The 27,947-nt window shown below is 37.5% G+C and overlaps 1 protein-coding gene across 3 annotated transcripts in view; it reads right to left on the bottom strand.

The window, feature by feature from the left end:
* The window catches only part of PARD3B (par-3 family cell polarity regulator beta), a 1,134,301-nt gene that overhangs the window by 212,655 nt on the left and 893,699 nt on the right, over nucleotides 1-27,947 (bottom strand). For all 3 annotated transcript variants that reach the window (XM_064373118.1, XM_012446125.2, XM_064373119.1), the window contains one exon: nucleotides 20,388-20,690. In XM_064373118.1, coding sequence (XP_064229188.1) covers nucleotides 20,388-20,690 — 303 coding nt within the window. The remainder of the gene's footprint in view (nucleotides 1-20,387; nucleotides 20,691-27,947) is intronic.

The raw sequence follows: 27,947 nt of genomic DNA on the forward strand, positions 1-27,947 counted from the left end.
GGGCCTTTTCTATATGGCAGTCTGTGCTAGGGAATACCTCTTGGTTCAATGAAGAGAAGAAAGGTGCCAGACAGACTGACTCATCCATTTACTAAGCCTCTGCTCTTTATCCTCTAGCTTGGTGTTGGTGAGAGGACCTTCTTTCACTTCTTCACACATGCCAAGCTCCTTTACACATCAGGGCATCCGCCATGCTGCTCCTCTGTCCAGAATGCCTTTCATGCCTCTTTCAGCACCCAAATTCTCAAGACTACTCACTCTTTGTCTCAACTTAAATGTACTTTCTCAGTGACTCCTTTCTTGATCCTCCACCGTGTCAAATATGTTTATAACACTCTACTTATAACTAAATGTTTAATATTTGTCTCTTACTGTAGGTCTTAAGTTCCACGAAAGTAAGAACCGTGTCTACATCTCACTCAATAAATATCTATTGAAAGAACAGAGATTCATTAATTTAGTAAATGTTATGGAAATCAAATGAGTGTTAAAGAACCTTGTTTCCTAAGCCCTGGACTAGGAGCTAAGCTGGTTCAGAAGACATCATCAGTGGTTTCTGTAACTTCCTCTTCTTATGCTTTTGGATTTTTAAATTCTCCAGATCCTCCACTTGACTGGACTAGTAAAGGGCACTTCAACCAACAGTGGTAGAAAAGTGAGAAAAAAATGGCTACAACTTGCTGATCACACAACAGGAAGAACCAGTCACTGTTCTACAGGTCTACCATGCATTAACTCATTTAAGACTCTAAGAATTTTATGAGATATGGCATCAACTTCATTCTAGAGGCAAAAAGGGGCTCAAAGATGTTACATTGTAGGGACAAAGATCACAGAAGCTGTGGAGTTAGGATTTTCACCTAGGATTTATGCCCAGCTTCAAACTCTAGGTTAATGGCCACTAGGAGAATGATGATAATAATAGATAGTTAAATGCTGCTCAAGAGACATAACATTGCATATAAATAAAGTACCTCAATGCTGGGCACATATTAAATATTCAACAAATATTATTATTGGCTATCATCATCATCATGATCATCACCATCATCATCATCACTATCCATATCTTTAGTCTTGATAATCCTCATATTGTGTTTCTAGATCCGGAAACTCACATCTGAGGAAATTCTGGACATCCTTTATCTGATACAGTTAAGTTGAGAGAAATACCCTCTCAGAAAAAAAATGACCCAAAAGGAAATTTATGAACTACATATCCTCAAAGCTGCATTTAGACTCAAATGATCTGAAAATTACTACTGAAGTCTATTGCTTTACATTTTTAATGTTTTCCAGTGAATTAGTTTTGAGACTTGGAAACTGCACATACTCAAAATAGTTGTTTTCCAGATTCTTAACTGGAACTAAGCACATACAAGTCTTTTTTCAGTACTGTAATGTCCCTAGCTTCTGAAATACTTAGATCTAGTCCTGCCTCTCTGTCTTCACATTTCTCAGTTTTCACTCACATAAATACCAATTTGTAAGATCTGTGCCACCTTTTACCAACCCTGGCCTCACTGCCAGAAGAGAGAGGCTGAGACAAAGCCGCAGTGACCACAAAAGAGTGGGAAACATTCAGGAAAACAAACAGGAGAAAGGGCTGAAGTTGACCACCACCACCAGATTAGTTATTTTCTGTGGAAGAACACTGAGACATGAGCCATGTGAGAAGGAACCAAACCCATCTTTCCTCTTGCTAAATGTGGTCACTGAAATGGTAAAGAGGGTCAACAGGTCTCTGAGAGGGAGCTTGATGGGAAGAGGCAGCCTTCTCAGGAGTGTGACTGATGGAAGGTTCATGGGACCAATGCCTGGGAGCACAACAGTGATTGCTGTTCTCTAGGGCCTCAACAAGAAAGACCAACAGGAAAAAATGAAATGCTAATCACTAACCTCTTCTAGGATGTTTCCAAAATCAGTGTATATTCAAATTCAAATTGAAAGTCATTTAAAAGTACCTTGCACGTACCAGGCCCTATAGATATGACTTTCATATATATCAGTTTATTTTTATCCTTCTAACAACAAAATCTGTTAACCATATATTGTTGTCAATACTTAACATTACAAAAAAGATAAGAGTTCCTATTTTTGGTGATGGTGGAAGAGCTTGTTGCATCCTTACTCTCATGAGAATAACCAAAAAATCTGGATAAACTTAAAGAAAAAAGAAAATCTATAAACTACTTGAAGGCATTGGAGAACTCCCAAGGTAGCTAGGCCTTGGGAAGCGAAGACTGATTCTCAAAACTAGGTAGGTAAGCACATTGAATTGAGCCCAATATTCTGTGGCATTTTTTTCTCTCCAAGTCATTTGCTAATTCCTAAGTGGCACAGAATCAAATGCTAAGAAAATAAACAGAGTGCAGTGGCAAAAAGACTTGGAGGCAGAGCAGAGATTCTGACAGTCTCATAGGGTTGGGAAGATAGAAATTGGAGTTGAGAACCTGCTAAGGAAGAAGGGCTTGGTAAACAACCCAGACTCTCAGTTAGGATCACAGAAAGGTTACCCTCGAGGAGTAAGGGTAAATTACTAATAAACCACCCCTCATATAACTGAAATCCAGCTTCTAGCCATCTCAATCAAAGACTGCATTAAGGCAATGTGTCTCTTAAGGAGACATATTATTAAATACATCTTCTCTGAAGAAAGATAACATCAGCCTGAGACTTCTACAGCTTTTCAAGGACTATGTCTAGCATTTGATCAAAATTATGCATACCAGGAGATAAGACTAAATGACTAAAAGCCAAGCAGAAAATCAAACAATATGAATAGACCCACAGCTAATTCAGATATTGACATTATTAGACATGGTGACATGGTTCTTAAAATAACTGCAATTAATTTATTCAAGAAAAAAGATAAGATGGAGAATTTCATCAGAGAAGTAACATCTCAGGGTAAAACAAACAAACACCTAAAACTTAAAATAAGAATAACTAAAATTAAGTGCTCAACAGATGGGTTTAACAGAAAACTGGGCACAGCACACAGGCAAGAGTAGTAAACTAGAAGACAGCACTCAAAAACCAGACTGAATCACAGAGAGAAAACTGGAAATGAAGAGAGAGCAAGAAAGGGTCTAATATTTTTGTTTTATTGGATCCCAGAAGGAAGGGAGAGAGAGAGAGAAAAGAAAATGGAAGAGGAGGAGGAAGAGAAGAGGGAGAAGAGGAGAGGAAGGAGGAGGAGGGAACAGAAAGAATACTGAAGAGGCACAACCAGCTGATATTTTTCAAAGATGATGTAGAACACTAAACCACAGATTTAAGAAGCTCTACAAATCCTAATCAGGTTTAAACATACCTCGCCCCAATACATGCTCCCAGACACATCACAGTAAAACTGCTGAAACACAAGACAAAGTGACAAAAATTTTAAGTAGTCAATGAAAAATGATACATTACAGGTTGAATATCCCTTATCTTAAATGTTTGGGACCAGAAGTGCTTCAGATTTTGGATTTGTTTGGATTTTAGAATATTTGCATTATATACTTATTGTTTGAGCATTCCAAATCTAAAAATCCCAAATCCAAAGTGGTCCAATAAGCATTTCATGTGAACATAAGGTCAGTGCTCAAAAAGTTTCAGATTTCAGAAAATTTAGGATTATGGATTTTCAGATTCGGAATGTTCAACCTGTATTTTCAAAGGAGTAACAGTTGTCTGACAACAGACTTTGATAAAAACACTGAAAGCCAGAAAGCAATGGAATGACATCTTCAGTATATTAAAAGAAGAAAAAAAATCACTGGTAACTACATACCTAGTTACAAGAAACACTAAAGGAAACTACTAAGGAAAAAAGGAGAAGTATTCTATGAAACAAAGATATTCAGAAAGAAATAAAGAGAGAAAGCAATAGCTAAAATAAATGCTTACCATATAAACAGTAATTACAGTGTATTGTTTGGTTCAAAACATATGTAGATTTAAGACTCATGAAAACATAGGCTAAAATCTACAAGAGTGACAAAAAAAGGAGAAAATAAAAATTACAAATATCAGGAATAAAACAGAGGATATCACTACAGAATATGCACATCAATTGGCCAGGCACTGGGGCTTATGCCTGTAATACCAGCATTTTGGGAGGCTGAGGCAGGTGGAACACAAGGTCAAGAGATTGAGACCATCCTGGTCAATATGGTGAAACCCTGTCTCTACTAACAATACAAATATTAACTGGGTATGGTGGTGCATGCCTACAGTCCCAGCTACTTGGGATGCTGAGGCAGAAGAATCACTTGAACTCAGGAGTTGGAGGTTGCAGTGAGCCAAGATCACACCACTACACTCCAGCCTGACGACAGAATGAGACTCCATCTCAAAAAAAAAAAAAAAAAAAGAATATGGAGATCAATAAGGTACTAAAAGAATACCAGATCAATGGGAAAATAAGGGAATACTACAAACAACTCTACACACAGAAATTTGATAACTTAAAATGGACCAAATCCTAGAAAAGTAAAAACTTCCACAACTCATACAACATGATACAATTTGAATAGCCTTATAGTTATTAACAACATTGAATTCAAAATTAAAACCTCGTAAAAAGAGAATTTTCCAGGCCCAGATGATTTCACTGAAAAATTCTACCAAATGTTTAAAGAAAAATTAACATGAGTTCTGTATAATCCTTTCCAGAAAAAGAAGAGGTAATACTTTCCTACTCATTCAATGGAAACAGCAATAAATATTAGCAAATAAATTAAATGTATATAAAATTATTATTAAAATATTATGTATTATATTTGTTAAATTATTTCATAACACAATATTAAATTGATTAATAAATTATATGTAATTTAATACAATTAAAATTAAATAATATATAAAAATAATTATCTACTATGACTACACATAATTATATACTATGACTAAAAAAATTACATACTACACTAAAATAAATGACTTTCATTTCAGAAATGCAAGGCTGGTTCAGTGTTTGAAAAGTGATCAATGTAAACCAACATGTTAACAGGCTAAACAAACAAAAAATCACTAGATCATATGAACTGAAGTAGAAAAAACGTGACAAAACTCATGCTCATTTATGATAAAACCTCTCAGAAAACTAGAAATGAAAAGAAGCTTCTTCAACTTGATAAAGACAGTTACAAAAAGCTTACAGCTAACAGTACACTCAATGGTGAGACTGAATGTTTTCTGCCTAAGATCAGGAAAACGTGAAGAAAGTTCACTATTATCATTGTGGTTCATCAGAGTACTGGAGGTTCTAGCCAGCACAATGAGGCAAGAAAAGGAAATAAAAAGCATACAGACATGAATGGAAGACATACAACTTATGTTCACACAAAAGCACGTGGGTGATTGTTTATAGCAACTCTGTAATAGCTATAAACTAGAAACAACCAAAATATCTACCAGTAGATGAATGATTAAGCAAATAGTACATCCATACCATGGGTTACTACTCAGAAAGAAGAAATGAACTAGTGATACCCACAACAACTTGGATGGGTCTCCAGGGTCTGAAAAAAGCCAATCTCAAAAGGTCACACACTACGCCATATATGTGATTCCATTTATGTATCATTCTAGAAATGACAGCATTAGACAGAAAACAGATCAGCAACTGCCAAGAGTTAGGGATGGGGAAAGGTGTGTGACTATAAAGGAGTAGTATGAGGAATGTCTTTGTGGTGATGAAAATAGTTCTGCATCTTAATCGTAGAAATAGTTACATGGATATACCTGCATGACAAAATGGCACAGAACTATGCACATACATTGTACCAATGTCAAATTTCTGGTTTTGATATTGTACTATGATTATGTAAGATGTAAGCACTGGAGAAAATTGGGTGAAGGGTATGAGGAACTTCTCAATATTTTGCCTGCAACTTCTTCTGACTATATAAAAATTTCAAAATAAAAAGTTAAAAATAACTATATAACTATGTATAACTGTGACTATATAATAATTACGACTATATGGTTACAGAAAATGTAAAGAAAAATACATGAAGTTATGTTGGTAAGAACTGTCATCCAAATGGAAAAAAAATCTACTACAGTTAAGTTGAGAATTAATAACATTTTCTAATTCCCTACCCAACTTCAGTTCACTAATAGGAAACTTAAATGGTGCTTATTAACTGCCAGCTGCTGTTTTTCCGTTTACATATATGACCTCAGCTAAATCCTTGTAATAATACGCTGATGTAGGTACTATGATTATGCTCATTTTACAGATGTGGAAACTAAGCCAGTGAGATGGTAATAATTTCCTGAAAGTCACACAACTATACTGAGTGGCAGAGCCAGGTTATAAACAAGAAGGTTTGGCTTTAGAATCTAGGTCTTGATTTCTAAGTCGTCTCTTACGTACAGATTTTCCTTTATTGTCTTCCTTTGATCTATCTCCTGGCTCTTAAACCACAGTGTAAATAATAATTAATGTAAATGTTGTATATAGTATCACACACACTACACTTAAAGGGTGGTGTAAGGGATTTTCAAGGGTAATTTTGACTGTGAGCTATTCTTATCTTGTGTTTGACTTTAAAGACTAACCTTCCCTGTAAGATTTGACTACCCCTTAAGCTCTTGATGTTAATTGTGTGTGTGACCTGACTGGCATTTTTGGGGTTTGGTTTTTCATGAAGAAATCTGTAGAGGGCATGGTATAGGGATATCCAGTCAGGTTTCCTTTACAGATGAGCATGGCTTGAGCCTAGGCCTCCTACTGAAGTTGACGTAGAAAATCTTCTGTGTCTACATGGAAGAGAATATCCTTCTTAGTGTGGTTCACAGAAGTCTTGGCAATTTGGAGAGTGAGAGGCTGAGTAATGGCCAAGTTTGAGGAAATACAGAGTGCTTGCTCAGGACTGATTGAAGTCTGTGCAAAACGGTGGCTCTTGAATTCTATTTCTGGATGGGATCATATCAATCCTCAGTCAGCTTTCCAGAAGAGAGGACATTTCACTACATATAAATATTAAAACATCTCCTTAAAATGTTGGATAATTATGAGTACTAACATTAAAACTCTCTTTTACTGCCCTTTTTCATCCTACTGATTATTTATTGTTTGAAAAGATAAATACAGGAAAGCAATTGACCTAACAATGGCCTATTCTTGATTACACTTTGCATTAAATACAAAAATTATAAGGAGGACACTTTGGAATCTATCCTTAGCATCGCAAAGATTGTATAATAAAAAGGTATGTGGCTTAGCCTAAGAGATTAATGCAAAGTACAGGTCACAAGAGGCCTGGAGTAAGTGTGGTAGATCAACACAAATCTAGGAATACTATAGAGAAGCAGATCAAAGCCCAAGGCTTCTGGATATGCTTTTGTACCCTGTAGCCTTGAGTAGAGTGCTTTGCACAAAACATACATATAATTTTTTTAATGGGATGAAAGGATGAGTGAATGAATGAACGAATGAATGAGGGAGAAACGGAGGAAGGGAGAAATATGTGGCAGGTCAGCAGCAGCATGCATGCTATTTGCACATGCTTAGTACTTTCCAACATTTTTGACCACAATCTACTGTGAGAAATGCATTTTGCATCATGTCCCAATACTCAGCTACACATATACCCTATTTCCACATATATATACATTATACATATATATACAACTGCAAGAAAAATGCAAAACAATGCTTAATTACTTACAATATATCTAATGCTCTTTCATATTCCTTTATATTCTATTAACAAATATTCCTTGATCACACTACATTGACTTTAAGATGTACTAATAGGGTATAATGTGAAGTCTGAACAACCCTCACATGGCTGGAAGCTCATGCATGAGTTTTGGAGTAAGACTAAGGTTGAAACCTTGGCTCTGCCAACTTATTATCTGTATCACCATAGGTGAGTCTCATAATTTCTCAGAGCCTCTAGTTTTTCATTGGTGATATAGATTCCTACCCTACAGGATTTCTGTCATCTTACTAAAACACAAATCTGAACATGCCAACCCTACTTTAAGCATTCCCTGTTGCCTTGGGCTAAAGTCTAAATGTTTTATCTTAGATTATCTGGCCTTTAACAACATGGTCTGTGCTAACTTTCGTCTCTTGCCTCTCAGCTGACCCTAACTTACATTTTACACTCCAGTACTTCTAATATATGCGGTTCCCTAAGTGTACCATGTTTTCTCTGTGGGCCTTTGTGCATGCCTTTCTGCCCACTCAGTTTCTAGTTCTTCTTTAGGTCATAATATGGATTTCTTCAAGGAGCCAGATCTGCTGCATTCAAGCATCTCTGGCTCACCCTTATCCTAGCATATCACTGTCATTATTCCAGACTGTTAGCTGCATCCCTCTAGAGGGCAAGAAACTCTGGATTCTGCTCCACTCTCTTTGTGCTATTTTATGTCTAATGAAGAAATTCTGTATATTCCTTCCAACTTCTTCTTAGTAAACAATTAGTTAGATGAATATATCCTAAGGGTCAGGTCATTTGTTTGAGAAGCATCCTGGTCAATGCTTAAATGCTTAAACGACAGCTTTAATAAATCAGGCTAACCCTTTGGCAAACATTCCTCAAACATGCCCACTTATCCCCAGTGGTGGAGGATGGAGGGAAGGGGCCTTGAAAATGGATGGTCACTGAGTATAAACCCTCTTTGCCTAGCTCATGCATAATAAAAGACAAGATTGTCTACATCTGTCACCCCTGGACACTGACAATTTAGGCAGATATAACTAGTATAGTCCCAAGAGTAGGGCTCTCAGATGATGGGAAAAAAAATTAATGAGAACATCAAGTTTTAAAGAGAGGGGATGGAGGAAAGTACAGTTAATGGTATATCAGTTGCTATTAGCATTTATCTGGTCACAGAGATTCTTTCATCAAGAGATTTCTCATTATTGTTTAAAAGTCACTTAAAAATTGATGGTAATATGTTCTAAGAAAAAAAATCTGATTGCTTTGTTCAATTGATGAGTTAAGTCTCTATGGAAATGGCATTTGTCACTGGGAATTCCCACGCTGAAATGTGATCACTTTTGTTCACTTGTAGAAACTAAAAACAAACCCCTGAGTAATCTACTGTAGTCACTGTTCAAGTCCCTACACACAGCCACATGAAGTCAGGAGTCAGAGGTGACAGCCAAAATGCTATTAAACTAAAATAAAATTAAATGGAAACTCACTAGAGAGAAAGAGACTGGGGACAAACACGGACAGAGGTATGAGCTGTACATGACAATGCTGTGGCTCAATGAAATGCTGAATCTCTGAAATTAATGAACTGTTGTGGCAAAGAGATATCAACTATCCTACATTGCCCCAATGATACAAGATATGTTCACATCCAGCTGTTCACACAGCTACAAAGCTTCCTGTTAATACTTCTTCTATGCCTCATTGCCCTTATTTTAGAATTCCCAAAGCACATGCTTTTTGAGTGGTCATGAAAATTAGGAATGTATGTCCCCCAGTTGCCTCTAGAAGTTATTTAGACAGAGCAGAGGAAGGGAGGTGGGGATGGTTAATGAACACAAAAAAATAGAAAGAATGTGTAAGACTTAGTATTTGATGGCACAGCAGGGTGATGATAGTCAATATTAATTTAATTGTACATTTAAAAATACCTAAAAGAGTATAACTGGATTGTTTGTAACACAAAGGATAAATGATTAAGGGATAGATATCTCATTTTCCATGATGTGATTATTACATATTGCATGTCTGTATCAAAATATCTCATGCACCCCATAAATTATATACTTATTATGTATTCACAAGAATTAAAAATAAAAAATTTAAAACAAGAAGTTGTTCAGGCTGAAATATTTCTGCCTGAGCTATAAAAGAAGGTCTATGTAATAAGGATAGCCTCTCACAGGGAGTTAATAAGAATACATTTGACAAAAGTACTACATACCATGAATCTACAACTTTTGCATTATTAAAGGGAAGCAAAAAAAAAAAAAGAGAGAGAAAAGACATCTAAAGGCAATCTATTTGTGGTGGATTCCACAGAGTGACTCCCTAAAAGCCATTCACTACTCATTTCTCTCTTGATTTTGTTTACTGAAAAGTTGAAGTTCTATTTCTCAATACCCTTTTGCAACTAGAGTCAATCTTTTAATATAATTTTGGCCGATGAGAAGTTGTTGAGGGTCTTCTGGGAAATCTTTTCAAAGGGATGAACTAGCACATTGACCAGCACATTCCATTGGCCATTCTCCCCTTTCTCCCTCTTTCTCCCTGGAAGGTGGAGATGAAACCTAGAGCAGCAATGGCCATCTTGGAATCATGATACAACATGAGGAAGAGGCCTTGCCACTTGCAAAGGCAAGAGAGGAAGAGGAAAAGAGGCCATCTAAATTCCTTAATGGGTAAGACACATATATCAGCTGGGTTTTCTGTTGCTTACAGTCCAATAGGATCTGACTCTACACTGTTGTTAATGACAGCTCTTCTGGGACCCATATAAATTGGACAAGCCCGTTCTGTGGACAATTGTTAAGCCCCACTCAGAACCAAATGGACAATTAAGTGACATGGCAGGATATTGCCTTAGTTCTGAAGATGAGCTTAGGGACATCTAACAAGTTATGGTTTGTAATGAACAATTGCCAAAGTAGCTCAGTGTGTAATAAATGCTCTCTTCACTTATGTAGATGCTAGGACTGATCTAACAGAATCTGCACTGTTTTTTTAGTTTTCTTACCTTTTATCTCCTCACTTACTTTTCTCTTTCTACTTTTTGTTTCTGATGATTGCAGTACACCGGCAGGAGCTGAGGCTGAAGCTAGGAATTAACAATTAAATATGTGACCTTGGAACAGATGGACTCCAACAGGTTCCCAAATCTATTATTTTAAGGGTCAACAGCTAGATGTAATCAATAACCTTCCTAAATAGTTATATTTAGTTCAATAATCTTCTCAATATATATACCAATATGTAATATAGGCCAATAATATATAGTCCAATAATCTTCCTAAATATAGTTGACATTTACTGAGCCAAACACTGAAATAGTTTCATTTAATCCACAAGTAACCCAGATAAGAGCAGGTATACTCATATCTTCATTTTACGGTGAGGAAACAGACTTTGAAAAATTAATGCATTTTAACCAAGGCCCTGGAAAGATAAATCTATAGTCTTAGGTTTTTCTCACACTGAATGTATTTACAATTTCATGATTTTTACAATATATCCTGTATACAGCTCTATTCTAATGGAACACGTTATATTGTAATTATTCGTTAATGAGAAGTTTTGGCTACCAGACTGAGTTCCTTGAGGGTCAGATTACTTCTAAACCTTTTTATGTGACCTCTGGAATATAACAGATGCTCAATAAATGTTTCCTGCAAAATTAGTGGATACATGTTGGAAAACAAGAGCTGCTTAACTGGAGCATTGAGGAGCTGTGTGCTGTTTGCTACTTTAATTTTACAGCTGCCATATGTTAGTCACTAAGTAAGTATTTAGTAAGCAAATACTATGTGCCTCTAAGTGCCTGGTATTACACCAGATCACAGAAAATGTTACTTTGCATAATTAAGTCTAAACGGACACATTATTTATGAGTACTAGAAAGAGGAACAAAAAGTGGGCTGGGCACAGTGGCTCACATCTGTAATTCCAGCACTTTGGGAGGCTGAGGCGGGTAGATCACGTGAAGTCAGGAATTAGAGCTCAGCCTGGCCAACATGATGAAACCCTGTCTCTACTAAAAATACAAAAAATTAGCCAGGCATGGTGGTGGGCACCAGTAATTCCAGCTACTCGGGAGGCTGAGGCAAGAGAATCACTTGAACTTGGGAGGCAGAGGTGCAGTGAGCTGAGATCGCGCCACTGCACTCCAGCCTGGGCAACAAGGTGTTTTTTTTGATTCATCAAGAACAAGTAATTCTCTTTCTTGTTAGGGTTACCAGAGTGGTAAATCAAAGGATTTTCACAAACATGGTGTACCTCGTTATCAGTAAGATAAGTTCAGATGAACTGGAAAATGCAGACCAGATAACAGTAGACTAGATTAATAGCTAACTGAAGATCCCAGAGAATTTTGATTAATGGAAGTCTCAAGTGATGAGATGCAGGGATTGTATTTGACATTGATAAACGATCTTATCAATGACATGATGAGCCCACAATGATTAAATATGAGGATGATACAATCTAGGAAGAATAACAAATACATTGAAGAAAAAAAATCAATACGTTAAAATATCTTTGTTGGCTACAACAATGGGCTAAACCTAACAAGTAAATATTCAACGTGGATAAAGAGACTATCCTCACATTTAAAAAAGTTACTGTACCAGTAAATTTACAATAAATTTTGTAAATTTATTGGCAAATCTCATTTGATAGCAACTGAAGTGAAAAAAAAAAACCCAGACATTTAGTTAAAAAGTGTAATATAAGCTAACAATGACAATGGACATAAGAGTTTAGGCCACATTAATAAGTGTAAAGGATTAAAACCAAAGGACACCAGAGTTCCACTGATTTCTGTGCTTTTCTGACCACATCTGAAATATGGTACCCCGTTCTGGATGCCATGCTCAACAAAGCAATCATAAACTCAATAGACTTTAGTGTATGTATTCCCCAAATGGCTGCCAAGAGGGCCGAAGGTGTGGATTATAATTTAAGAGGAGGCTAAAACAGCTGGGGGAGTTTAAGCTGAAGAAATGACTATACAACAAACTTCTCAAGGTAATTTGCTGTGTTTTCTACATCCTTCTTAGGGCCAGTGCTGAGCACAGAGCCTGGCCTCTGTTTAGAGTTCATAAATGTTTGTTAGTGAAGGTGGTCATAGCAGTCACTTTAAATACCTAAAAGGCTGTTAATAGTCTTAGATGCTCTGTCCAGGTTGCTCAACCTAAGATCCACAGTGAAAGCTACACAGAAACAGTGTTTGGGTGGGTAAGTGGGCATTTCTACATCAACTAGAGTGATCTAAAAGACAAAAAGGATGCCTCATGAATTTTGTCACTGGAATTATGCCAATGTGAATTAAGTGACATTCATGGGGCAGTTTGTGGAAAAGATACCTCTGATGAGTGAGATGTGAGGTTCAACCACTGTAGGTCCTAGCCAACTTTAAGGATCTGTTAAATTAGCTGGATGTGGTGGTTCATGCCTGTAATCCTAGCACTTTGGGAGGCTGAGGCAGGTGGATACCTGATGTCAGGAGTTCGAGACCAGTGTGGTCAAAATGGTGAAAGCTCGTCTTTACTAAAAATACAAAATATTAGCTGGGTGTGGTGTTGCATGCCTGGAATCCCAGCTAATCCCAGCTACTCAAGAGGCTGAGCCAGAAGAATCATTTGAACTCAGGAGGTGGAGGTTGCAGTGAGCCAAGATCACGCCACTACACTACAGCCTGGACAACAAGAGCAAAACTCTGTCTCAAGAAAAAAAAAAGATTCTGTTAAACCATTCATTCCTTCATTATTCCAAATATATTTATTGAGGACAGACTGCCCTAGGAACTGAGGAGACAGGGTGAGCAAAAGCAGGATAGGTCCCTAACCTCATGAAGCCTGACGCTGAGACCAGTGGTCTCCAAAATGGGCTGTATAAACCCCATTGGAGGGGAAGAAGAAAATATCAGAACCACTACTAATGTTAAAATTTGTCAAAGTCTCATTTTAAAATTAATTTCTATATTTGGTATATGTCTTATAATTTATATAATATGTTAGCAGAGTAAATTAGTATGTATCAGTTAGAAACAAATGCCTATATTTTTAGAGGTTAACACCCAAAAGCATTTTTTTTTTAACTGATGGGGTGTGCGATCAAATCAATTTGGCAACCTCTAGAAACGAATGTCAAATAGTCACACAAACTAATGCCAAACTGCATTTGTGTTATGTGCCACACACACCTTCTAGCCCCCTATTTGGGACAGTTTTGTCCTTATCCAGCCATAAAGCTTTCATGTTCATACACTGTGGGAACCCTTTCAATGCTGGCATTATGGTGGAAGACTAACACATTGTAAACCTGAGTAGTTGTCAGGCTTTGCGGGCAGGATTTAACCCATGCTATGTTCAAATCCTGGAAGAACCAGCACTGTGAAAACCCAATCATGAATCTCTGTCTTGGTGGTAGAAGTGTTTGTTTGTTTGTTTCTTGAGATGGAGTCTCGCTGTGTCACCAGGCTGGAATGCAGTGGGGCCATCTCGGCTAACTGCAACCTTCACTTCCTGGGTTCAAGTGATTCTCCTGCTTCAGCCTCTTGAGTAGCTGGGATTACAGGCGCCTGCCACCATGGCTGGCTAGTTTTTTTGTATTTTAGTAGAGACAGGGTTTCACCATGTTGGCCAGGATGACCTCAATCTCCTGACCTCTTGATCCACCCACCTTGGCCTCCCTAAGTGCTGGGATTACAGGCGTGAGCCACCGCGCCCAGCTGGAAATGTTTTTTTTTAAACCACTGTCATTTACACATGAATGTTTCATAAGACAGTTTGTTTTTCTAAGATGGGCTGAAGGTTCAGGGCCAACCTTTGAGAAGCAAGTAGGTATGAGACAGAAGTTGCCTCTATTAGAAAGCGACTATGGGCCACATACACATGATGTGTTCCTATGAGATAGGCATATATGAACAAATAGGGTATGTTTCATATGGAGATAGAAAAACACACAAAATGTAAAATCATATGCAACCATCACAAGATGGGAGGCTATTATTATAATCTTCCCTTTTACAAATAAGGAGCTGAGGATAAATCACATATGCTATTAAACAGCAGATTGAATTCCAGGATTATATCTCACGTAAAAACCCTCAGTGAACTCTTCCTCACTCCAAACTCTGCCCCACCTATGTCAGGATGGAGTCCAAACTCTTCATCAAGGCCGGCCAAGGCTCTCACCTGCCTTTGGCCAGCTCTGAGGCCATCCCATGTTCTCTCTTTCCATTTACTACTCCTATCAGATTTCTATTTTACTGAGAGTCTTTCAGTCTCCCTAACACATCGTGCTTCCTCTCCCCTCCATTTTCACCCATGCTTCCTGGCCCCAGCCAGTACCCTGCACTCACTCTTCAGTCACACTTTCCACACTGTGTTCTCACTGCATGCTTAGGTCTTCGTATTGCCACTGGGTCAAAATCTCCATAATGAAGGCAGCATACTCATCTTCCTCCCCGTTCCCTGGTGAGCCCAGTACTGAACTCAGGCCCTGGCCTTTAGTGAATACTCAAGTATTTGTTGAATGATATGCATGAAAATAAAAAAAAATGGCATCTTATATAAGTTACTTCACTGCAGGTCATTCAGGAGTATCTGGAAGTGGACTGGAACCAGATCAGCCTCATCCCTAAACCTATGATTTAATCTGCCATTACATGTTGGGAACCAGATGGATGCCTCTTTACTTATCCAGGTACTAATTTCCTTAATACGGTTTGGATTGTGTCCCTGCCTAAATTCCATGTTGAATTGTAATAATGGTGGAGGTGGGGCCTGGTAGGAGATTAGATCATAGGGATGAGTTTCCCCCTTGATACTGTTCTCGTGATAGTGAGTGAGTTCTCGTGAGATCTGGCTGTTTAGAAGTGTGCAGCACCTCCCTCCTCTCTGTCTTGCTTCTGCTCCTGCCATGTAAGAACTGCTTGCTTCCCCTTTGCCTTCTGCCATGATTGAAAGTTTTCTGAGGCCTCACCAGAAGCTGAGCAGATGCCAGCATCATGCTTCCTGGACAGCCTGCAGTACTGTGAGCCAATTAAACCTCTTTTTTCAGGTAACTCATTATAGCAGTGCAGAATGGACTAATACATTCCTCAAGCAGGAAATGAGAGTGTGGGTTTATATAATGGTGTGGGTTAGGGAAGAGAAGACTGTAAAATACAGAGAGATCTAGAATAAAGTCCTGATTCCATGCTGTGTGACCTTGGGCAAGTCACTCAACTTCTCTGGGCCTCAGTTTCTACAATAATCACATGAGACGGTCATTCTGGACAGTCTCTGAATTCTCGTTAGCTCTGAAATACTGTCACAGAAGGAACTTCAAAGGTGCAAATTTTCCGTTCTATAACTCTGTTCTCTCTTTGCCACCAAGAATGCATTCCTTAAGTTCTCACCTCTTAATTCTCTTCTAATTATAATTCTCCCTCTGGTCCTACTTAGCTACTAAACTGTTCTCTCTAACTGATAACCTTTTAGTGGCCAAATCTAAAGCCCTCTTTTCAGTCCTTAATCCACTGACCTCTCTAAAGTATTTGAAAGCCTCATGTCTGTGATATCTGCTAAACGTCTTTGTCTTCATTATAAGCTAGGATTTTGGCCTACTTCTTAAACTCTCCTGTCTCCAACCCACTCTCTTATTTCAAGGTCTTGTCCTCATTTACTACTGTAATCCTCTCTTACTTTGTTTCACAGTCTAACCATCTTTTTTCTTGGTCTGCCATCAAGCTGGAAGAGATACTTTCCCAAAACATAAATCCATCTGCTCATTCCTCAATTGTGGCACTTTAGTGGCTCCCATTGTCCACAGGATTGGCAAATACATCAAAGCCCCCTGCACACTTGCTACTGCTCATCATTCTGGAGTCTAGGGAAGATATCCCTATTCAGGCATAACTGCAGAACTCTTCTTTTTTGAGATAGGATCTTTCTCTGTCACCCAGGGTGGAGTGCAGTGGTGCAATCACCAGCTCACTACAGCCCTGGACTCCTGGGCTCAAGCCGTCCTCCCACCTCAGCCTCCTGAGTAGGTTGAGCTACAGGTACACACCACCACACATGGATAATGAAAAAAAAATTTTTTTTTAGAGGCTGGGTGTGGTGGCTCATACCTGTAATCCCAGCATTTTGGGAGGCTGGGGCAGGTGGATCACCTGAGGTCAGGAGTTTGAGACCAGCCTGGTCAACATGGTGAAACCCCATCTCTACTAAAAATACAAAAAATTAGCCAGGCATGGTGGCTTGTGCCTGTTAGTCCCAGCTACTTGGGGGGTAGAGACATAAGAATTGCTTGAATCCAGGAGGTGGAGGTTGCAGTGAGCCAACATCATGCCACTGCACTCCAGCCTGGGTTACAGAGTGAGACTCCATCTCAAAAAAAAAAAAATGTAGAGATGGGGTCTTGCTATATTGCTCAGGCTGGTCTCCAACTCCTGGCCTCAAGTGATTCCCCCTTACCCTGGACTCCAGAGTGCTGGGATTATACTGCAACTTGCTTCAGGACCTTAGTTAATACAGATTTCTAGACAGTCCTACCAATCAATACGTAGCAGCATAAGATACAACCCACGAATTCACAAACTGATTCCAACCTGCTTTCCAGCCTCCTTTCCTATCACTTTCCTTCCTACCCACACTCGGTGTCTGGGTGCTTCTGAGCTTCCCTAATAGGCCTGCTCTTTCAGGCCACATTGCCCTTGTACATACTTAATTATTCTGCAAAGAAAACAATTCTTCTACTGCAATTGCTCTTGTCTTACTAAATCTTCTAGAGTCAGTTCAAGTATCACCTCTGTTTGGAGGACTTTCCTGACTAGGCAGAGTTAGAAAAGAAAAATTTCTTTTTCTTCTATTCACATCACATTTCAGTGATCCATTTCTACATGTGTTGGCCTTCTACTCACTAGATTATAACCTCCTCTGGTCTGGGACTGTTTCCTAATCATCTCTCTATCTTCCCTAAAGCTTTCAACAGTAGTTAGAACACATTAGGTGTCAAATACATACTTACTGAATGAGTGAAGGACTGAGAAGATGAATGCATGAATGACATTGCCCTCTAACCCTACACACGGTAGGTTTAGAATTCGTAGGTTCCTGCTATGCTTACTATTAGGGAAACTGCCATGGCAACTCTTCTTAGATTTATCTGGGCACAGGCATATGAGGAAAGTTCAGAATTTCATTGATAAAGGAGAGTAATAATAATAGTAACAATGATGATAATAATAGCTAATATTATTTAATGCTTACTATGTGCCAAGACAAAATTTGCTTCCTTGAAGACTTGAAGAACAAAGAGCAGGGCAGTCTTTAAGTATAATTAAAGATAAGAGTAGAACAGAGATAATTCTGAGTATAAAGAGTCACACTTTGATCTGCTATTCAAAAATAAGACAGCAGTCTAAACTCTATTGAAAGCAGCTTTAGACCATTTTTACTATAAGGGGGTCAGAGTCAAAAGTAAGACTCTTTTTGACACATATGTCTGGACTGGGCAGTCGAAAATTATATTTTCTTGATATCATTATATAGTGGCTGCAGTTAAGATTAGCCTAAGAAATTTATTTTCTGGTCACATCTACATAGATGAAAATTGGTATAGTTTCCTAAATGGTGTTCCAAAGATCTAGGGGAAACATACCCTTTAGGTGACAGAAATCTGGGAGATGATGCATGCTGGTTGTTGGATGGTCCTCTTAGAAACTCAGAATGCATGCCAGCATATTAGGCATACGAAGACTGCAATAAGAAAACCTGTTCCAGCCAGATGCGGTGCCTCATGCCTGTAATCCCAGCACTTTGGGAGGCTGAGGTGGGTGGATCATGAGGTCAGGAGTTCAAGACCAGCCTGCCCAAGATGGTGAAACCCCATCTCTACTAAAAATACAAAAATTAGCCGGGGGCAGTGGCAGTTGCCTGTAATCCCAGCTACTCTGGAGGCTGAGGCAGGAGAAATGCTTAAACCCAGGGGGCGGAGGTGGCAGTGAACTGAGACTGTGCCACTGTACTCCAATCTGGGTGACAAAGTGAGGCTCTGTCTCAAAAAAAAAAAAAAAGAAAGAAAGAAAACCCATTCATTCCTTGTGGCTTAACCTAGAATTCCCCATATGTATTTGACTTGTGAATCTTTTTTTAATAAAATGCCTCATATTTATTTCCATGGAATTAGTATTGGAACATATTGGCTGGGGAGGTTCCTATAAACAGTCTCTCTGTGTTGGGATTCTAGCTATGGAATATGCAAAGAGGATTGTTATGAAGACCTATCTAATTTAGGGAAAGTAAGACTGACTATAGTTTGGGCCAGAATAGACTCATGCCTGGTGTTATTATTTATATAATAAAATTCAATCCTCTATGAAGGCTGGGGAGAAAAATCCAACTCTTAATCAAGTCTTCGAATTAGCAGTTTAGTTATTATGGCTATATCACAGTCATAAAAATTTATATTTTCATTTTGTCCCAAAGAAAAACTTGACCATCTTTCTTTAATATTATCAACCTGGAAGCCTGACAGTAAGGATTAAAAATTGCTCCTTCCTTCCCACTTGGTTATTGGAAAGGCTCTGAAAGGTAATCAGTCTTGTGAAGCTACACTTTACAGTCTGCATAAAAATGCCATGATTTCCCTTCCTCTCCCCAACCTAATTGAAAGTGCATAATATCACCCAGCTGGGGAAATGTAAATGGTAAACATATGCAATATATCATGCTATCACACAAAAGACGGTTACTAATAGGGACTGGGTGGTTGTCAGAACCCTAAGAAGTCTGAAAAACAAGTCTTTTCTTCATATAGAATGAGAGCTCTCTGTGCCTGCTACCCTTCTTCCCCACCACCTCCCTCCAGACTTCAAGCAATAGTCAAGATTAGTCCAAGATCAGTCAACTCATTCCTTGCATGTATAATTCCAAGGGTCACCTAACAATGTATATTGACCTGTATAATTCCAAGGGTCACCTAACAATGTATATTGACTAAAACTCTCTTACATCAGCCTTTCAAGAGATGAAGCATTTTACTTTTGGCAGGAGGTGGGGTTGGAACGATCTTGTTCTCTACCTACTTCAGTTGTACTGACAGATGGTCTTATTATTTCTCCTTAGCTGCTAAACCTAAAGATCCTTGGCCTTGTCACCTTTTATCTTTCTCTACTTCATCAAACTCCTATTGCCAAGATTATCTCTTTTTCTGCCTCTGATCATCCATGATTATATACAGGGTCACCTTTCCCTTGAGTACAAAATCCCCATTTTACTTTTCAAAGGCCCCGGCTCCTCTGCAGCTATCTGTAATTCCCACTTCAATTACACCTACTTGGAAGCTATCATTTTCTCTTTTCTGACTCTCCGCCTCCATGTGCCATGCCATCTTCCTGAATAAATCTTTTACAATTGGGCCCTTAGGAGAAAGGACAATATTCCTTCAAAGTTCTTATCATGAGATGCCTGTCACAATATTCCTTCAAAAATGGCTCCCTGTTGCATCCTGAACTCTGCTACTACTATTCATTCATGCCACCTTACAACAGGCTATTGTTTTATTTTTGATACTGGATATCTTACAGATCGGTCAAAGGAGAGCACTTGTGTAAGGTAGCGAGTCATTTCAGTTTTAATCGATGGAAGGAGATATTTTTATCTGCTTCAGCAGTAGAGATTATTTGAAACATACTGAATTAAAGCTACATTTATCTTTCCATAAGTTTGTTACCTGTCAACTGGACCCAGTGGATGATATGGCTTGTTGACCTTGGCATAGAGACCCTCTAAGTGGTCTCTTTCTGGAGACAGTGGACGGCCATCCCGAGGGTACCCAAACGGTCCAGCTTGAGGGGGAGATGGAGATCGAAAGACATTTGCTGATGTGCATGGTTCCCGAAAGTGGTTCACTCTGGCATAATTAGGGTCCATTTCATCATCATCCATATCGTGCACTGATCCAATTGCACCAGTAGCATAATCAAGAAGACCTCTTGCCTGCTTTTCCCTTAACTCCTGATGTTTTGCTCCAATCCTGAAAAATACAGAACAAGTAGCAAAGATGTATGTGAGTTTCATATGCTAATACAATAAAATGCTCTCTTGAATTTATGTTAACTCTTCCTTGTAACTTAGCTGTCATTTTCCTGCTTACTAAAGATCACAGCATGCAGAAATGCCAACAGCATAAGAGGATTAATTTTATATATCTGATCTTTATTTGTCACAGGGTCTTTACTTTGATAGCAATGCTATGGGTATTTTGAGATCTTGCCCACTGATGACTAGGCTGACAGTAGCTTCAGAGGCTGATTTTCATTAACATTCCCTCCCCACAGATGACATGTGCTTGTGGGAACAGTGCATCTTTGGTTTGATATTATGGAAGTCTTTCTTGAGACACGGATGCATGTTAACGAACCCATCAAAATCCGATAGTTTTTCTATGACTTCACTAATTTAGTGCCCTAGAGTTCCAGTGTATTCTTTTAAAGAAAAGAACTTGAGAAGAAAATTGATTTAAATATAAAAAGAAATACAGAGGCTTTCTGGTCACTAAAAGCAGTGGGATCAGGGGTAATTTATAAGAGATTCTAAGTTTTTTGGTTACACAAATGGGGATCATTGTGTCTCATTACATAGGGGCTAGGGACAGAGTAAAATAGTGAAGAAATTAATAGGTTCCTGACAGAGATGAATTGGCACATATAAGTGAATTAAACACCATTACTGGCAGAATTTCACAGCGCTAAAGCCTTAAGTGATATTACAAAATGCTAGTGCTAATCAGTGCCACTGCGCTGTCTACTGGGAATGGAAGCAGAAAAATATACTTAGGTGGATTCCAAATCCATCTGAATTTTGAGAATTTGACATTTAATTGGGAAAGTGTTAGATCAGCTCTCCTAAATTCTCAGTAATGTATTAAAATGGAAAGGTCAGTATGGCCTCTTACTGGACAATGGTGATCTCGATGGTGTGAGGAGGTCTTCAGCACTGAAGAGAAAAGAGTGTAAACCTTGTCACGGGACAAACAAGGGGCACCGTGTACAGGAGGAGAGGGTAAGACAATGCTGGATCAGGTGGCTAAAGAAAGTCAAGAAAAGATAGGGACAAACCTGATGTCCAGGGCCCAGAGAGCGTAAGAGGCTATGGGCTAGAAGTGAATGATCTATATATGACTGGAGACATACAGAAGGCCTGGATGAGTTAAAAAACAACAACTGAAACCCATCAGTATCTTCCCCCATTCAAACCAAAACAGCTGTTTTGCACGTGGAAGCTAGTTTTATTTTGCAAAACATCAAACCCTTTGTAAAAAATCTCTAGAAGCCATGATTTTCCAAGGTATTTTCTCTTTTGGCAGAACAGCATTTTTATTTTTTATTTGTTTTGAGTAAGGAGGAGAAAAGAAATTGGGCAATTTCAATTGGGAAGCAAAAAGCAAAAAACAAAACAAAAAAGAATAAGAAGGCATAAGACCAAAAGCAAAACCGAAACCAACCCCAGCACCTATCCTCAAGTTCCAACAGATGAGAATAAATGCCAGGATATATTACTGCACATTGCTTCTGACTAGGCCAAACCTGTGCCCTACACATAAGTAATTAGAAGAATTTATATTTTTGCATACGGCAACTTGAATTTCCAAGGGATTCTGAATTAAGATGAAAGGAAGATTACACAGTAGGGTACCCGTTAAGGGGCCTTGCCTATTTCCTTTCAATGCATGTTAGTCCTAGATTCACGGATGTTTGTTTTGAGTAATTTTTGATAAAGAAGATAACCTGCTCCATTCTGCAACAAACAATCTTTCCAGGGACAGTGCAGACTTGATTATCAGAGAATGCTTGCTGCACTTTGATGATAGGGATGGATTTCCATTGCAAATAGAGCAAAGGACATCAATAAAGTTAGGGGGTAGAATTCTGTGCGGTTACTATCCCTCATAAGTGAGATACCTTCAAGAGAAATCATTCAGCAGAAAGATGAATATCGCATGGCTGCCTCATGGGGCTACACTTGTGCATTAATGGAAGAGGAAAATACTAAGCTTGATTTTCAAAAATCACAGAAATAGAACACTGGCATCTGTGTTCCTTATTTCATCACTTCTCTCTCTTAGAGGTTTTCTCATTAATTAAACTTGCTGAGTATGTGGAGAATCTCGGATGAAAAGTACTATGTGTATGCCAAGCAGTATTTTATCGTGCATTTTTCCTTTCTAAAACAAAACTGTTTCTCTTTGATACTCTGCACCACTGTTTCAGTAACTAATTTCATATTAATCATTCAGTAGGTAAAATAGTAATTTATCTGAACAATCATTATTATATATATATCAGTGTCGCTCCATGTTGAGGAGGACAAGGCAGTCTCTGAAAAGGAGCGTATGGTGGCAGAAGAGAACGGACAGAAGTGTCCAGAAAAAAGATTTTTTTTTTGGTAGCTCCCTCACCCCCACCCAATTCATGTGAGAATTCTAATTGTTTATAGTCATTTCCACTTAGAGGGTTCCTTGCCACTGGGAACTCAACCTGTTAAAATATTTATTTTTCAAAAAAGGCCCTTTTTTTTTTGATAGTCCTAACAGTTTCCCCACTCTTCTGAGCAAACTGCCTTTGAATTGTTTAAATCTCCTCTTTCTCTCTTCCTCTATGGAAACATTGCTGTTTCTTTTTTTTCCATAACACCTCTTGAGTATCCTCTTTTATTTCCATTTCTTTCACCACAGTCTAATGTTCAGGCTTTTATATTGCCCAGATCTGCACTGTCCAATATAATGGCCATTAGCTGAATGTGGCCCTATAAAATTAAATTTGAAATAATTCATATCAAATCAATTTCTCAGTTTCACAAACCACATTTCAAGTGCTCAGTAACTACATATGGCTAGTAACTACTATATTGGAAATACAAATAGATACTAATTCCATCACTGCAGAGAGTTCTATTGGACTGTACTGGCCTAGATTATTCTGACAGTTTTTGTTATGTTATCTCATCCCACTTTAATATATACCTTAAAAGGTTCTGGAATAATCTTCCTTAAAGAGTATTTCTGTCGTGTCTGTCAAATTGAGGATCTCTAATAAGAGGTGATAATAAATAATGAAGTCAAGTATGTGACTCTACTTCCCTCCCTGAAACTCTATATGAACAAACACTTGAGAAATTGGGGAAAAAATTCTATCCACAATGGAATTAGAAAATGACCATAATCTCATGACTTGCAATAAAATTTGGACTCAGCCCCAAAGGGGATTGCACACACAGTTGATATATGCCGGCATCTCCAGCCACGTATACATTTCACTGAAAATAAGGGAGGGAGTTTAGAGGGGTACAGTCAATAAACTTTCACTTATAGTCTAAGGATAGGAATAGGACCCTGGAATTGTAGGGTAATTCTTTGTGGGGATCCAACTTCAGAATGGAGGAGAGGCAGAGATAGAAGAGAGATGTCTTCCCTGAGCAGGTCTCCTACCTCAAAAACAAGCAAACAAACAAACAAAAAACAAAAAGAACAAACCATGGAGGTAAAATAGTGAGAAGAGAGAGTGTAAACCTGCTGTGTATCTAATAGGAAGAATTAGCAAAGATATATAAACCCAGACTCATCAAAATAAGACCAATAATCTAGGTGACTTCACTAAGAAGCAGGCTGATATTCTCCCAAAACAGAAAACCGTAGAAACAAGCCCCCAGGGCAGCATACCCAGCAAATCTGGCAAAAGGGTATTTTCAGAGATTATGTAGAATTGAAGCCGCTGGTAACTTTAGATCACTATGCCCATGTTATTTAACACTATATTTTAGCACAGATTTTAAAAAAATCAAAAAAATTTCTGTAGATGATATTAATTTAATGGTGATACTTAAATACAGTAAAAGAAAATATTAGAGCTTATTGCATATAGTAAGCATAAGTGTTGCCTCAAGAAGGAAGAAAATCAAGTAATCGACAAATGCAGGCAAACTCATGCTGGCCTCTAACATAAATAAAGATAAAAGAAAAACACTCTGAAATATTTGCAAACACAGAGGAAATATGGTACTTATTGACCCATCTTGAAAAACTTATTAATAATAAAAAACAGCAAACTAAGAACTACATCCAAATGAAGAATTCAACATGGTTGCTATGGTTGTAATGTCTCTCAAAACTCATGTGCCGAAATACAATCTCCATTGTGGTGGTATTAAGGGGTGGAGCCTTTTGGGAAGTGACTAAGCCATCATGAAAAGATTAGCATCTTACAAACAGGCTAGAGAGAAGGAGCTAAGGTCCCTCTTTGCTCTTCCATTGTTGCGTTCTTCTGCCAAATGAGGAAACCTAGACAGCACCATCTATGAACAACAGGGCCTTATCACACTGAACTTGCTGGCACCTTGATCTTAGACTTCTCAGTCCCTTGAACTATGAGAAAATAAATTTCTTTGCTTTATCAATTATCCTGTCTCAGGTTTTTGTTATAGCAGCAAAAATGGACTAAGACAATGGTGAAGCTGTGGAACAACAGGTGTGGAGGTAAGCAATACATTCATTTAAATATAAAACTAAGACTAAATATCTGTGGAAACAATAATTATAGAAAAAATGCAAGTATTATAAACTCTGACAATATAAAATACTAAAAAATCACTAATAAAAATCACAAGTTAATAAGGAAGTAATTCAGGAGTGAGTACCCTATCTTTATTTTAACCCTTCTTTATTTTCTCACTTTATAAAGCACGCATCAGTAGTTACTGTCTAAAATTGATACATCAAGAAACAGAGGTTTGAATATATTAAATATTATGGCAAAGAAACCACTAAAACCCAAATTTTCAGCAGGGGAGAAATACACAAAATAAACCCTAACCATATAGTAGAAAATAGAAAAGAGATGAGGCAGTAAAAAAGAAAGTAACAAAAAAATAAGTTGACCAAATTTAGGTTAGGAAAATAAATGTAAATGTAATAAATTTCTTTATTATAATTAAAGGATCCCAGATAACCTCAAAAAGAAAGACACGCAAAGTGCATTGTAATTGTAAAAGGTGGGAAACAGTCTAAATATGCATTAACAGGGGACTATAGAAAAGTAATATACAGCTGTAAAACACAGGGTCATACTACTACACTAAAAAGAAATAAGATTATATATATGGGTGAGGGTACCATACATATAAATATTTATATGATATAATCTATATCCTTGCATATACATAGAAAATGTCTGGAAGAATACACAAAAAATTTGTAAGTGGTTGCATCTAGAGAGTGGAATTAGAAAGTAGCTTTTATACTTTAAATACTATTTGCATTTTCTGTATTTTAAGATAATTCAAAAAACAAATTTAACTTAGTTTTTGATTCAGGGGGTACACGTGCAGGTTTGTTACACGGGTATACTGCATAATGCTGACGTTTGGGTTTTTAGTGAACTCATCATGCAAATAGTGAACATGATACTCAATAAGCAGTTTTTCAATTCTCACCCCCATCCCACCCTCCCTAAGAAAATTTTAAAAACTTAAAAAATATTTAAAAAGTTCCTAACAACTACAAGTTGTAGTGAATAAAAATGTTTTTTAAAACATTAAATACCCTGTACCAACAGGCATCTTTTCCCTTATAAATCTGATTTCTCATGACTCCTTTGTAAACTTAGTTATGACAATTTTCTTCAAGTTACTGTTCACTGAACTTTTATTTGGTCCCTTTAAATCAACTGCTTTTCCCAATATTACTCATGTTCCATTAATCAAATATTTAAGTCTAGTTTTCTCTGGCATAAGGACTTAACTTATTCATCATTGGCTCCACAATGACCTTAACAATTCTTAACAATTCTTCAACTCCTCTTCAACTCACACATCCAACAAATTCTCTATTAATATGTGACTGTTATATATTACTTTGTAGAAAACAAAACAAAGTAACAACTTTTAATGGTTCATTCTAGACTTTCTGCTTTCATAACTAGACTGTGAGCTCCTTGAGTGCGTCATGTGAATGTTCTTCCTGCTAATGTTTGGTTGACAGATTCATTTATTCAATATTTTACTGACACTATACTATATATTAGAAATAAAAAAATAGTCTCTTACTTACTATTAAGGGAAACATAAACAAGTAATTATAATTCAATGGAAAAACAAATAAGAACTAGAAATGCCCAACAGACAAATGAAAAATGTATCACAAATCATCAGGGAAATGCAAATTAAAACAACAATGAGATGAACTTACTAAAGTAAAAAAGAATGACAAAACCAAACGTTGGAAAGGATAGGGAGCATGCAGAAGCTTCATACACTGCTGGTGGAGGTCTACAGTGGCATAATCCCTTTGAAAAAAGGTCTAGGAGTTCTTTCAAAACTAGACTTTCACTGATGTTAGGACCCAGTGATTCACCTCAGGTGAATCGAGAAGAGAAACAACATATGTTTACCCAAATCCATGAAGAATATTCAGTAGCAGCTTTATTCATCATAGCAAAAAGTAGACATAATTTAGCTGTTTATCACCAGGAGAATGGATAATCAAACTATGGTTTATGCACACAACAAAATATAAATCAGCAATAACAAGAAATAAAGCACAAAAATACCCAACGGCAGGGATGAATCTTAAAATTATCATCCTTAGTGATAGAAGTTGGACAGCAAAAATGGATTTACTATATTATTCCAGTTGTGAGAAATTCTACATCAGGCTTTTACCTATGAATTGGGAAAGATATAAGGGAACATCCTTGGGTGCTAGAAATGTTCTGTATCTTGACATACATTCATAAAAAAAGAATAGAGAATATTCTTCCATTTATTAAGATTTAAGCATTTCACTTTATGTAAATTATACCTCAATTAAAAAAAAACCTTAAACACAAAAAGAAAAGACAAAAATGCCGATTATACTATTTATACCTTTTATAAACTAACACATTTAGGTTAATTATTTATAAGTTTAGTTACATATAATTCTCTTTTAAATGCATTATCTAAAAACAGTTATTATGATAACAAATTAAGAGAACATAATTGCTGGGAAAGTATGTAAATTACTTAAGCAAACACACCCCTTTCTCAAGTAACCTAAATATTTCCAAAATTTGTTGAACGATGAATGCAGAAACTTGTAATAGCTGTAAAACAAGTTGTCTAGTCTTTAGAGGATGTGTTTATGGATCAATAAGAATGATTTTTATTATCAACATCAAAGGCTGGCCTACAAATTGGCACTTTATGGAAAAAATGTTTTTAGTAAGTAGTATAAAGTGAAACAGGAGGAGGTAGTAGG

Source organism: Aotus nancymaae, unplaced genomic scaffold (assembly GCF_030222135.1).
Source record: "Aotus nancymaae isolate 86718 unplaced genomic scaffold, 86718_ANA_hifiasm-v0.15.2.pri h1tg000008l, whole genome shotgun sequence".
Lineage (NCBI taxonomy): Eukaryota > Metazoa > Chordata > Mammalia > Primates > Aotidae > Aotus > Aotus nancymaae.